Here is a 14,505-nt window from a genome sequence, read left to right as displayed (position 1 = left end):
TATAGCTTTGCGGCAGGCAGCTGCATTGAAAATGGCACTGCCAAAGCAGGTTTTTAGGACATACATGATGAATATTCATGAGAGAGATTTGCATGCAGTGGAGGCAGTGCATGCAAATCTCTCATGAATATTCATTGTGGATATCCTGAAAACCTGACTGGCTGGGGTAGGACCAGGTTTGGGAACCACTAGCCTAATGATTAAGTCAGCCCTGATCGTTCTATCTATTTTCAGGCTATAATAAATACATAGTTTCTTTCTTTTTGATAACCATCTCCCCACTGTTTCCTTTTACAGCAGTTGCTTTTTTGTTTTTTGCCTGCATTTTGCCCTTCTGAGATCAAAAAGATCAAACCCAATGCTCTTTGGCATTATCATTTTCTGTCCCAGGCATAGGATTGATGTCAGCTGAATTACTTTAATCATGATTTCCACCACCAGAGACAGAATACAGCTGGCCCAGCTGCCTCATCTCACTGCCACTGCCTTCAAGCCTAGCTAACCTAAAGCACACTTTCAAAATGTCTAGATTAAAAGGGGAAAAGCAAGAACTAAAAACAAGTTAAGCTTATTTTAGTTCCTTTTTTTTAAAACTACAGTCATTTTCAGGCCCCAATGCTCAATAGCGCAGTAGAAATATTGCCAGAACAGCGCAGAAGAACAATGCCCTAATACTCAATGCTAATGAGATGCAAATATAGGCATGCTGTTAGCATTGAGTATTAGGGAGTTCAGCGAGAGGACTGTGCTTTGGTATGGGAGGATTATGCTTGGCGCATGCATAGAAGAGTTTTATGGTAAGCTCGGCTCCTGCACACATGCGCCTGGTAAATCTCCAACGTGAAGCACACATTGAAGTCTGTTTTCTGTGGCCTAACTATATGCATTTTAAATTTTCTTTAGCGTGGACACATAATTTAGATGCAGAAAACAGATGCCAATGTGTACTTTCACTAGCCATTTAAATTTTTTTTTTTTTTTTTTGCATGGGCACTTTAAATTTTGAAGCAGGCAACAGACGCCGATGTGCATGTTCTCACAACCAACACTTAAGGGCTTGCACAGACTTCCTTCTGCTTCCAAAAGCAATTAAAACTGGCAGATTTTGCAGAAAGAAGCATGGGAGAAGCATGAGAATCATGGGAAATCCTCTCTTCCAACACCCTAACGCCTACTCCGACCTGGCATTAGTTTTTTCAGCAGTAAGGCAGTTTTGTTTTGGGTGCCCATTGGGGCGGAATACAAAATGACTTCATTTAAATGAGCTTGACTACATTTGCATACTATCTACGCTAGTGCCTGGAACACTCATTGTTTCCTGTGCTAGACCACTCTGAACATTCTGTACATGTAAATGTGGGAACTAGTATGACGCTAATGGCCTCTAGCGACCGTGTTTACGTTTGAGCATCATGGCGTCAAGAATGAAAAGCAACGTTCTCCCCTGTCGGACAGGCCAGCCCATTTCCTTTCAGACTGATATAGCATACTGGCCATGGTATTTTGTGACCTAGTTACTACAGTACAGTCAGAAGCGGAGCCACGATGAGCCAGGTTGACGGCGTGGAGGGGGGGAGCGAGAGCGGATTTCCACCAGTGCATATTTTCAGTGCAACAGGACAAAAAAAAAATAGGCACCGGCAGAACTCCGTTTGGGGGAGCGGCCGCTCCCCTGACGCCCCACCTAGCTACACTACTGAGTACAGTGCATGTAAACACTGACAAGAACCTAACCCATCCTGTTCATCTCAGAATACACCACACACTGGGTGAAACTGCTAGTGAGTATATACTCCTGTTCAAAGAAGTAACTTTAAGGGGCCATATTACTAAAGGGCATTAAGCACTAACATAAGCTTAGTGCATGAAAAAAGACTTACTGCAAACGCATTAAAGTGTTTTGTGATAATTTGCTAGTTTACAGGCGCTAATTGCACATCGCTGCCCTCGTTTAATAGTAACATAGTAGATGACGGCAGAAAAAGATCTGCACGGTCCATCCAGTCATCTTCCATGCTGCTGCCCGCCGGCAGCATCAGTGAAGTAAATAGACTGCCTTCGGCAGCCCTGGAAGTGTTTCCTCTGCTACAACATGTCCGCCTATGTGGTACAGGAAGTTGTAGCTTACCATATGGCTCCAGAAAAAGGAGGACGGATTGAGCCAGCTGGGTTTTACTTCCATTGCTTTCCATTGAAAGCAATGGAAGTAAAACCCAGCTGGCTCAATTACTTCCATTGAAAGCAATGGAAGTGAAACCCGGCTGGCTCAATCCGTCCTCCTTTTTCTGGAGCCATATGGTAACCCTAAGCAGAGGGAAAGCTTCCGGGGCCACTGAAGGCAGTCTGCTTACTTTACTGACGTTGCCCAATTAAACAAGGGCAGCGATGTAGGGAGCAAGAAGTGGGAAGGGAGAGAATAGTACCAGATCCAGCAGGGGAAGGGGTGGAGGAAGCAACAGTTCCCCTGCCATCTGGGGTGGGGGTGGGTGGGGAGAACCACCACATTGCCACGAGTGGGAGGGAGGGAAGGATAGAGATACTAGACCGTGGGGGGGGGGGGGGGGGGGGGGGGGAAGGGATGGAAGGAGAGAGATGACAGACCATGGGGGTGGGGAGGAGGGGAGGATGTAATCAGAGAGATGCCAGACTAGGGGAGAAGAGAAGGGGAAGGGAAAGACACTGATGCCAGAATATGGGGTGGGGTGGGGAAGGGGAGATGCCAGAAGGACACTGATGCTAGACTAGGGGGAGGCATTGATGACAGACTGTAGAGTGAGGTGCATAGAAGAAGGGAAGGAGACAGATGCCAGACCACAGAGAGAGGGGTGAAGGGAAGGAGATAGATGCCAGACTGTGAGGGAGAGGAGAAGGTAATGAGAGAGATGCCAGACCATAGAGGGAGAGGAGGGGAGGGGAGAAGAGAAGGGAAGGGAAGGAGATTGATGCCAGACTGGGGGGAGGGAAGGGAAGGCGAGAGATGCTAGACCAGGGGGGAGGGGAAGGAGCAGGAGATGGATGGGGCTAGGGGTTGTGGGTGGGGAACAGAGTAGAAGTGCACTGGAGGGATTGTGTGTTGGCCTTACTGAGGTGACTTCAAAACTTTAATTTAATTTTAATTTGTCATAACATCAGACATGGTTTGTAAAGTAATCCTCAAATGTACATATGTGTCAATTTTACAGATGGGGTGGGGCTAGGCAGAGCAGGGGGCCCCACTGAACTGGTCTGCACAGGACCCCGCAGTTGCTAAGACCGGCCCTGAGTAAGTGCTCCTGCATTAATGTATGCTAATGGAAAAGTTAGTGCAGGACCTGCAAAAAAACAAAAATGTAAAGCCTTAAACATTGATGCATTAAATCTGGGTTTAATAAACAGGAGACTCCTGTGTTCAAATGCATTAAGCTCAGATTTTAATGTGTTTCAGTAAAAGGGCCCCTAATTTTGTAGATAATTTGTTAAGTATACCTAGAGTATTAGTGCAATCAAAATCCAGAATCTGATTTAACACTAGGCATTGCTTCCTTAGCAATCTGTCTCTGAAACAAAAATAGATGTCTGAGTGCCATTTCCTACCATGTGGCCATGGCCCTTGTTTACACTCTTGCTGGCTATTTTCATCTGATTGTAAGGAACTGTTGCCAGGGGCAGAGCTAAGGTCCTTGTACTTGGGTGTGATTTTCCATGAAAAGTACTGCGAATTCTGAGTAATGAAAGATTAGAGTTGTGCCCCTGGAAAGCTAACAGTGCAGCTTTGGTTTGGCCAGTAGGAAGGCTGCCTTCTGACTGCTGCCTTTAGTTCAAGTGTCTGGATCTGCTGTGCCACACTTTGTTGTATCTGTGATAGAAACTGACATCTACCAGCTAGATAGCTATGCCAAAATCTGAGCAAAAGGGCATGCACAGTCATAGCAGATATTTCAATGGGACAGTGAAGATCTCTCAGAACTGTCAAGTAACATTATTAGAAATGAGGAACTCTGGCACTTTGAAAGGTGATCTTCCCTGCCTCCTGCCTTGTCTAGATGATTAATGCTGTATTTGGAATAAGACCAGGGGGCAGGATCTATTATCTGCTGCACTATCACAACCTCTCGACCTACTGCAATAGGAAATCCAGCATTTTTCAGCTGAAGTACAACAGAAGAACAACACACAGTACAATGTTTGATTTTAAGCAGCCTTACAGATGTTTTATTGAATGATTGACTGGCCATGCTGCACATCTCTCTATATAAAAAGCAACACCAACGTTCTATGAAGCCTCCAGCCGGAAGTGTGAAGGGGGCGAGATATCCGGTTTCCCTATGAGTGTCTGCCCCACCCTCTCTGTAACACAGTCAGTGAAGGAAAACAGCAGAGCACGAAATCAAATCGCTGGCTCTGTAACAGTGAAGGACTCAGAGGGGGGAGGGGAGAGAGGCCAGAGGGCAGGGACACACACACTCCCACATGCACACAGAAGAAAACATTGCTAGCCCCCGTTTCATTTGCATCAGAAACGAGGCTTTTTTACTAGTAGATAATATTTCTATTATATGACCAGCATTAACCCCCCTGTTTACTAAGCAGCGCTAGCAGCTGTTGCGTGGCAATGCAGACACAGCCTATTCAAAGTGAATGGGCTGTGTTGGCATTAGAGCATGGCAGGCGCTAGCACGGCTTAGTAATCGGAGGGATAAGTTTCTAATGATATGGCTTTCTGGCTGAATACTCTTTTATCTTGTTCTCCTTAAAAAGATATACTACCGTGTTTCCCCGAAAATAGGACATCCTCCGAAAGTAAGACCTAGTAGAGGTCTTGCTTAAATTTGAAAATATAAGGCATCCCCCGAAAATAAGACCTAGCAGGGGAGGCCTTATTTTTCGGGGAAACATCGGGGTCACCCCCCACCCGAGATCGCCGGCTCCCCCCCTCGATCAGCGGCTCCCCCCGCCCTCAGTCACTCCCGGAATCAACCTCTTAACCGCTTCCTTTCACCTTCGCACTCGCCGCAAGCAGCAGGGCTGGCCACTCCTTCCTTCCGTGTCCCGCCCTCGTCTGACGTTACGTTACGTCAGGCGAGGGCGGGACACGGAAGGAAGGAGTGGCCTGCCCTGCTGCTTGCAGCGAGTGCGAAGATGAATGGTGAAAGGAAGCATTTAAGAGGTTAGTTACTTCCGGGAGCGACTGAGGGCAGGGGGAGCCACCGATCGAGGAGGGGAGCCGGCGATCTCGGGGGGGGGGGGGGGGGAGTGACCCCGATGTTTCCCCGAAAAATAAGGCCTCCCCTGAAAATAAGACCTAGCAGGTCTTGGGGAGCAAAATTTAATATAAGACAGTGTCTTATTTTCGGGGAAACACGGTAGTAAGATACGGAAAATTGTGTTTTAGATGTCAGGCTGATGCATCCCTTTCCACTATAGCCACAGCCTCCTCTACAGTAGAAAAAACTGCCCTTGAGACAGTCGTTTTGGATGGCGTCTGTCATCAACATAATTATTTAAGCGACAGTGTACAGTCCCCAGAAGCAGGTCTCTGGATCAAAACACTGTTTCCAAGTGCAGCGGAACTCTTTAACAGCGCTGAACCTGCAAATGCAGGATAAGTAGTCGCTAACTTTTTTTTTCCATTTTTTTTTCTTTTCTTTGAATTTGTCTGAATTCTGACTGATGGGGCTCTCTGTCCAATGCTTTAAGGCATGAATTTCAGTAACTTTTGTGTAGCCTGTGTTTTTGTGCTAAGATGTTTTATTTCTATTTTCAGATTTGAAATCTACTTAATAGTTATTCAAATAAAAAGTTGATTAAAAAAATGGAGGTTTTGGTTCCTGGAGGCAAGTGATTGATTATACGCAGTAGGCTCAAGGGTTTGGAATAGCTGTGCGCTATAGGAGACCTGGAGGGGCATTTTTGAACGGGGACACCCATCTCTAAGGGCGCCCATCTCCGAGGACGGCAACACGAAGGGGTGGGGCCGGCCATATTTCATTTCGATAATACGGTTGTGGCCGCCCAAATGTCAGAGATGGCCGGGTTTGAGATGGCCGGCCTTGGTTTTCGCCCATAATGGAAACCGAGGCCGGCGATCTCAAACCCGGCCAAATCCAAGGCATTTGGTTGTGGGAGGGGCCAGCATTTGTAGTGCACTGGTCCCCCTCACATGTCCTGTTTACTAAGCAGCGTTATAGGAGCGTTAAAGTTTTTAATGCACGTCAACCATGTACGTGCCTACAATATCCCTATAGGAGCCTACATGGTTAGCGCATGCTCTAAAAATACTAACACACTTTGGTAAACAGGGCCCTCAGTTTTGTTGTGTGTGTTTTTTTTCTTTTTCATAATGTAACAGAGAGAGGGAACCAAGTACAGAAAAAGTCCCACCAAAAAAAAGCACAAAGGGACTTTAAAAACAAAAGGGAACAACGTTCTTTCATTAAAAAAAAAACCTTTTAATAGTGAACTTTGATTGAAGGAAGACCCAACACGGGCTGTGTTTCGGTGCTACTGCACCTGCGTCAGGGGTCACACCAATGACAAAGGAGGCTTCAACAGACTAATTTCAACAGGATGATGATTTCTAAAATTGTGTGTGATGTGTTCCTCCAAATAAAATGCAGAGCTCACACACATCAACAGTGTAAGTAAGTCTCAATGGAATGAGCACCGACACACGGCCCGTGTCGGGTCTTCCTTCAATCAAAGTTCACTATTAAAAGGTTTTTTTTTTAAATGAAAGAACGTTGTTCCCTTTTGTTTTTAAAGGCCCTTTGTGCTTTTTTTTTTTTTTTTGCTGGGACTTTTTTTTTTCTTTTTCAACATGAATGAACTCATCTTTAGTAATTAGTATGTGAGCCAACTACTTAAAAAAATAAACAAAACCCAGGATGGATTAAGAAGAATATCAAAATCTGATTGTTGAAGACAGAGAGGGTAATTTTTTAACAGGGTGCCTAACTTTAAAGGGCAAGAAGACGCTGATATTAGCCACTTTTTAAATAAATACTAGTGCAAATCCAGCAGCAATAACGTCTACATTGAAGGTGCGGACGTTACACCTCATCAAGGGCAGGTATACATGTCTGCATGTAGAATATACACGTATTGAGCAGATTAATGTATTTTATAATAAACATGTATATTTTATTATGACGCCGCCTGTGCTCCACCAGAACATGTACCTGTCGATATTCCTACAGTAAATGTGCGCATGTTCATGCCAATGCATTTAGGGGCCCTTTTATTAAGCCGCATAGGGGCGTACATGTGTCCTAATTTGGAGTTACCACCTGGCTACCACGTGGCCTGGGCGGGTAATTTCATTTTTTACACTCATCTGCTGCACGTGCCGGAAAATAATTTTTATTTTCCTGCGCTCGGCGGAAACCGGGCAGTAATCGTCATTCTACAGGCATAGATGATTACTGTACAGTTACCACGTGAGACCTTACCCCTAAGTAAATGGTGGCAGTAAGGTCTCAGACCCAAAATGGACGTGTGCCAATTTTTATTTTGCCACATGTCCATTTTCAGCAAAAATTTTAAAAAGGGCTTTTTTACTGGCGTGCTGAAAAAATTTGATCTGTACAAGTCCAAAATACGCGCCTACACTAGCGCAGCCCATTTTCAGCGCACCTTAGTAAAAGGACCCCTTACTTTTACACTTCACCCAGTTTGGTAAAAGCCATTTTAAATGCCTCTAATACCACATACATGCTAAAATGACTTTATAAAATTATTCCCAGAGGCCCTGATGCTCAAAAGTAAACGTAGGTACTAGAAGCTATTAGTGCTGGATTAGCGCTCACATTTACCTGCGCAGAATGTTCAGAGACCTGGAGTGTGGGAACAAAGGAGCACACAGATGACCAGCACAAGTAGCATGCTAATGTAGTCAGGCTCATGTAAATAAGTCTATTTTGTATTCCTCTCCAATGCTCAGAAAAGAACGCACAAAACAAATCTGCCTTACTGCAGCAAAAAAAAAAACAAAAAAAAAAACGCCAGGTCAGAGCAGGTATTAGACTGTTGGAAGAGAGGATTTCTCATGCTTCCTTCTTTGAGATCTGCTGGGTTTGATTGCTTTTGAAAGCAGAAGGAGGCCTGTGCAAGCCGTTAAGCACTGGTCGTGAGAAACGAATATGCGCGAATCACAGCAGACCCAAAAGCGAAAGTACACATTGGTGTCTGTTTCTTGCATTGAAACATAAGCGTCCAAGCTAAAAATTTTAAACGTTTACATTTAGATGGCAGAAAACAGACGCCAATATGTGCTTCACGTTCGGGTTTTGCCAGGCGCATACGCACAGGAGCTGAGCTCACTGCTGAACTGTTCTGCGCATGCGTCGAGCACAGTCCTCCTGCTGAACTCTCTAATGCTTACGCTATGAGCGTGCATATATTTGCAGCTCATTAGAGATGAGCATTAAGGAGTTGTTCTTTTGCGCAGTTCTGGCGGTATTTTTATGCGCTGTTGGAAGAGCACCAGAGTTTTGAGCATCTACCTAAAAGAACCACAGAACAGCCCTCAGGTAGTAAATGTTGGGATCTATCACACAGTAAAGGGCTCATCCTTTAGTGGCTTTCTAACCTGAAATTAAAGTAGGCGACTGATAAATAAAAGGATTAGCTGCAATCTTTCCCCTGAACTCCTCCCTCCTGCCAGAAGCCAACTGATATTCTGACAGCTGTTTGTTTCCAGTTGAAGTATTGTAATTTCAAAAATACCAAAGAAAAGGTTACAAAAATAGATGACATTAAGTAGACAGAAAGGGTAAAAAGGGAACAATGACCTATTATTCTTTTAGGGGACACAGAGAGTATGGGAAGAAAAAAGGACCACATTCCCACTCTAGTCTACCAAGCATGGAAAACTCAGCCTTTTCCACCAGGGACAGCTGGTTCAGGGACACCTCCCGCAACAGAACATTCATATCAAGCGTTTCAAATGAAACTTTAAATTAGCAAATGGAAAGGTCCAGATATGCTAAACAAAACAGTTCTCCCTCCTCTACAGGCACAAAATGAGGAGGCATATTTCGTGTTTCTGGCCCAAAGAGTTACTACTGTACTTGAATAAGGCAACTGCATAATAGAGAGACAGTTTCACACCACTGTTAGTGACGCAGAATGAACAATGGTACGTTTCTGAACTATAAACAGAAAGAGACCTACTGAAAGGATTTCACCTAGTCACAGATTTGTTTTACATTTTCTTAATGTTAGGCTTATAGCTATGTTAACATAACACTAAATCTTTGTTCTATTTCATTAATGCTTGAATTTCTTTAGCTGGCACAAAAAAAAACCTAAAAATCCTACAGATGAAAGAGTTGCCTGAGTTCCTCACAGGGTTTAACATGCTGCAGGCATGAGGCAGATACACTGGCAAAATAGTGAGTCAAAAATAAACATGGGCTTAAAAAACTGAATGTAGCCAATCTATAGATGCTATACCAAAGGAAAGATTTCTGAATGGTGGCACTCCGGGGGTACCCATGCTGCAGTGCTGGATTTAGGAGAAAAACAGGCAGGCAGTGGAGGAGACTGCTGTGGCTCCATGATGGGATGCCAGGCGCATCTTGGATTCTGGAAAACTTCCTTCTATTTCCCGGCCATCGGAAAGCTAGACATTTTCTTCTGATTTCTTATCAAAGCTAAAAAAACAAACAAACACACCGCAACATTACACAACATGTAGACAAAGAGGAATGTGCAGCTATTTGAAATGACATAGGAAATGTCCGTGAAATTTTCCACTGTATGTCATTTCTCGTTATTTTTGAAAGGAAATGAAAGAAAAATGAACTAAATTTTATTCATGTTTTGTTCAGTTTCATTTCACTGTGGGCCATTCTCTCCAATTTGAAATATCCCTGGGCTTTGTCTCAGCCACCAGTACCATTTCAGACTCCCTCCCCACTTTACCCAGAATAACACAAATATAGAGAAGGGCAGTCTTCAGTCATTCCTGCCTCAGTGCTGTGGTATTTAAACAGGGTGCCAGCTGACCTGAAGCCAATGCCATTCTCCATAGCTTGACTCAACTGGCACCGTTGCTAAATATCACATTAGCAGGACAGAAGTGACTGATGATCACTTGTATTCTTACTATTGTGGGTAGAGTCTGAAAAGGTTCAGGGGGTGGAGGAAAGTCACAAAATAAAAAATAAAACTTTTGCTGGTTTAGTGTACCTCAAGGTGTTCTTTTATCACCTTTATTGTTTAATCTGTATGTTAAACCAGTTGTTGATATTGATCTGGATCATGGTCTTCACATTCACACATTCAGCTCTATGTCCCTTTGGGTGTTTCTCAAGATAGCCAGCTCGAAAAGTTGTTGTCTTGTTGGACTGCTATAAAGCATTGGATGACTGTGAATAAGCTTCAGTTGACTACAGCTACAACAGAATTTCTATAGAGAAAGTTGTATTATTAAGGGATAGCTCTACTATATCACCTAATGACTACTTGCATAGTTTGGGAGTTGACCTAGATTCTGGTCTTTATTTTGAGATTTTGGTTAGCTCTTCTTTTTAATATCTCCATCAGTTGCAATCGATTCATTGTTATTTTTCTGTTTCAGATTCTGCTCAATTAGTGTATGTCTTTGTGATTTCTTGAATAGACTATTGCAATGCTTTGTTTGTGGGTTTGCCTGCTAAACATCTAAAAAGGCTACAATGAGTACAAAATGCTGCTGCTGCTGCTCATCTTTTGTCTAATTCTCCAAGGTTCTTCCGTTTATCTCCTGTTCTGTTATCACTGCGTTGGCTGTCCATTGTGTTGTCTTTTTAAATTGTTGGTCTTGGCTTTTAAAGTTTTCCATAGTGCCCAAATATATGTTACAAAAGTTACCATTTTATGCACCTTCTGGTACATTATGATCACAAGGTGAGAGGCATTTTTCTCTCCCTTCAGCGAATTCTTTCAGACTTATATGTGCTTGCAAGCTCGCTTAGTCTTGTTCTTTGGCATTTTGGTGGATAGTCTTCCATTATCCATTAGGAACATTGATAATCTTTTGGATTTTTATAGAAGTGTTTAAACCTGGCTGTTTGATTAGGTACAACTTAGATTTATAGATCTGTTGATGCGTATTGTATTTTTCATTTGATCAAGTAAACGTGAATTATAGACTGTCATAAATCTCATGCATATTTGGCACTAGAGACCATGATACAGGTTCCTCATCAGTCAAAACCTCCAGTGGCTTAATCAAAACTTTGGTTATGGTATCATGTTATATTATATACCAAAACAACAAGGTAATAACACCTATCTGGGCTATAGCGTTGTCCGGAGGGAATGCTCTTTCCCAAACGCTTCATCGGGAGCTTCGCCCTCAAACGCCAAACATTGCCCTTCAGGGAGCTGACCATTGAATAAGTACCAGTCAGCTCCCTGAAGGGCAATGTTTGACATTTGAGGGCGAAGCTCCCGATGAAGTGTTTGAGAAAGAGCATACCCTCTGGACAACGCTATAGCCCAGATAGGTGTTATTACCTTGTTGTTTTGGTATATAATATAACATGATACCATAACCAAAGTTTTGATTAAGCCACTGGAGGTTTTGACTGATGAGGAACCTGTATCATGGTCTCTAGTGCCAAATATGCATGAGATTTATGACAGTCTGTAATTCACGTTTGCTTATAGTGAATACAGAGTTTCTTATAGTGAATACAGAGTTTCTGAAGTCTTTCCTCCTTAAAAGATAGCGCTCAACATACTCTTTCTTGCCTACATTGATATAGTAGTGTACCTCAGGGGCAAGTATCAGCATTTGAGTTAAAATTTTCATTTGATGTAATTGCAAGAGCTGATTGCACATTATGTTGCTATGTTATGATGTTATGGAAGGTGTGTTAATCTAATTATGTATGTTGATTTGTAACCCAAGCTGGATGTTATGGGTGGAACGGGCTAAATACATGAATGAATGAATGAATAAATAAACAGATAAATATGTTCTCCAGTTTGTTTTAAATGTACTACTTAGTATCTTCATTGCATGTTCCCTAGTCCTGTTCCACTCTTCTCAGTATTTTATATACCTCTATCATATCTCCCCTCAGCTATCTCTTCTCCAAGCTGAAGAGCCCTAGCCTCTTTACCCTTTCCTCATTGTCCCATCTCCTTTATCATTTTCATATTCTATAGTGTGTATTAGAATAGTCGGAAAGCCCTTGCCCCTCCCGTGTGAATGACCCTTTTGCAGTTACACTAGACAATTTACATGTGCACTTTATAGAATAGGGTCATGTTGCGCCAATTTGGGCTAGTTAAGGGCAATTATTGATAGCACTATTTAAGCACTAATTAAGGGACAATTAAGTAATTAAGTTACATACGTAACTGGTACTATTCTATAACTACACACACATATGCACATAAGTGCAAGCATAATAATAGAATTAGGGGGTTAATGCAGATCACCACTAGAGAATTTTCTAACTTCATACAGAGAAAGTGCTAAACATCATCAACAGGAAACCAATCCTAACCAAGGGGTTACAGTGAATTATTCATTGATCCCCTAGTCTCTTTAAAAAATGTTATCTAGGAATTTCAAAACAATTACAATAATGTGGAGGAAAAATAGCTATAGAGCACAATAATTCCATGAAACAAAAATTAGATCATGGCCACTCAGCAATAAGTGAATCAATTCAAGATCTATTCAGTGTTCACAGACCTTCTCTTATACATTCAATGACATTTTTATATATTAGTACAACTCATCTTCAAAGACATACCTGAATCTTGGCAGAATAAACTTAATAGATACATCCAAAACAACAACAACAAAAACCTGACAAGGGGCTATTGTTTCGACAAAGCTGCATCGTGGTTAATCCATAATACTATTTAGCTATCTCCACTCTCTGGTAGAAGGAGAATAGCAAATGGGACACTAATACCAGGGCACTAATACCAAAATAATAGAGTGGAGAGTATAGATTTAAAGTGCATAACTATTTGAAAAATTCAAAATTCTTACTCTGATTCCATGGAGGTCATTTCCGGCTCATTTGGACGGCAGCGAGCTCTGGGTGCAAGGAGAGACAGGTAGAAATAAATACCTTATATAGAGAGAATACTTTTCCTTTATTTCTGGGATAAGACAAGTGAAGGTGAGGTTTAGCTTCCCTGAATTATGATCCAGACATATCAGCATATTCCAGTACAGTGGAGACATAAAAAACAAGTCTATATAATATTCAAACCACAGTAAACTAAAGTTCTTTTGACTGTCAGCATGCACATTAAGGGGGAAAGTTATCAACATGGGCTACTGTTAAAAGATGCGTCATTTTAATGTTAACTTCAGTTATTAGAAACTAGGGGGGCTTTTTACTAAGCTGTGTTAAGCAGCTAATGTGGGGTTTACCATGTGGTAGATAGTAGCATGGACCTGGGATCTGAGTGTGACATGGGTAGGTGGAAGAGTGACTAGAGGTGACAGCTAGTGCACAGATCGATGCTGTCAGGAATGCTGATAGTGCAGCTGAACTTACTGTCCTCAAAAAGAAGTGGCAAATGCAATTGAGCTACCAGCAGTCTAGTAGCGCAGTGCACTATCAAAGAAGGTGGGCAGATACCGTACCCCTCCACATACGATCCTCCCTCTGATATCTTGAATTGACAGCACATGGTCCCGATCCTCCTCTCGGCATCCAGACATGACAGTGCATGGCCCCAATCCTCTCCTTGGCATCCTGACATGACAGCACAAGGGCACGATCTTCCCCATAGTCACTTCTTTCATACCCCTCCCCATTCAAATCCATCCCCCCCACCCCGCCAACAGCCCAACCTTACCTCCAGCCCTGTGATCCAATCCCAGGACCTACCAGGGGGTCTCCCTGGTGGTCTAGTGGAACCTGAGCAGCAGCTGAACCTCTCTGCTGCTGCCTGGGCTGCACTGGAATCCAAAATGGCTGCCATGTCCCCTAGTGGTCATCTCATCGTACTGTTGCTTTATAGAATAGGATTCTGCCATGCACCGTCTGGGTGCCTAATTGGAAGTACCCAGTTATTGAAATGCCCCTTTTATGTCTATATGAAAAATATCCTATATTACAAAATCATGGCTCAGAAGCCCCATGTATCTCATGAAGGTCACACAAACCCCTTTTACATGGAATTTTAGATAGACTCTCATTCTTAAACTTGTGACACAAATAGTCAGCTTCACTGAAATATGCATGGTCAAAATATGCATGGCCCTTATTATGGATTTTCTGATAAGCAGAACAACTTTCCTAATGTCACTATCTTTATCTGGGTTGAGGAAATGCACTAAGTGTGCTCAAGGGAATGAAAGTAAGAAGTAAAGCTACTTTCAACCACTACCTCCTATAAATATACTTAAAACCACTTACGTGCCCCAACTCCATAGAAGTGAATGGGGAAAAGAGAAAAGAAAAATGGAAAATATTTGACAATAGAAAAGACAATTTAATTTTTATACTGAACTTACAAAGCATAGTCAATTGGGAATCTTCAGTGAGGAAAAAAGGAAGG

The 14,505-nt window shown here is 42.7% G+C and overlaps 1 protein-coding gene across 1 annotated transcript in view; it reads right to left on the bottom strand.

The window, feature by feature from the left end:
- Positions 1–7,496: 7,496 nt before the first annotated feature.
- Positions 7,497–14,505, bottom strand: part of PRUNE2 (prune homolog 2 with BCH domain) — a 499,460-nt gene continuing 492,451 nt past the window's right edge. Inside the window, 2 exon segments of the mRNA XM_030193721.1 lie at positions 7,497–9,632; positions 12,980–13,027. Of these exon segments, the coding sequence (XP_030049581.1) occupies positions 9,602–9,632; positions 12,980–13,027 (79 nt within the window). The 3' untranslated portion in view covers positions 7,497–9,601.

Source organism: Microcaecilia unicolor, chromosome 2, assembly GCF_901765095.1.
Source record: "Microcaecilia unicolor chromosome 2, aMicUni1.1, whole genome shotgun sequence".
Lineage (NCBI taxonomy): Eukaryota > Metazoa > Chordata > Amphibia > Gymnophiona > Siphonopidae > Microcaecilia > Microcaecilia unicolor.
The sequence above is the reverse complement of the archived record's forward strand: the minus strand, read 5'-3'. Positions and strand labels throughout refer to the sequence as shown.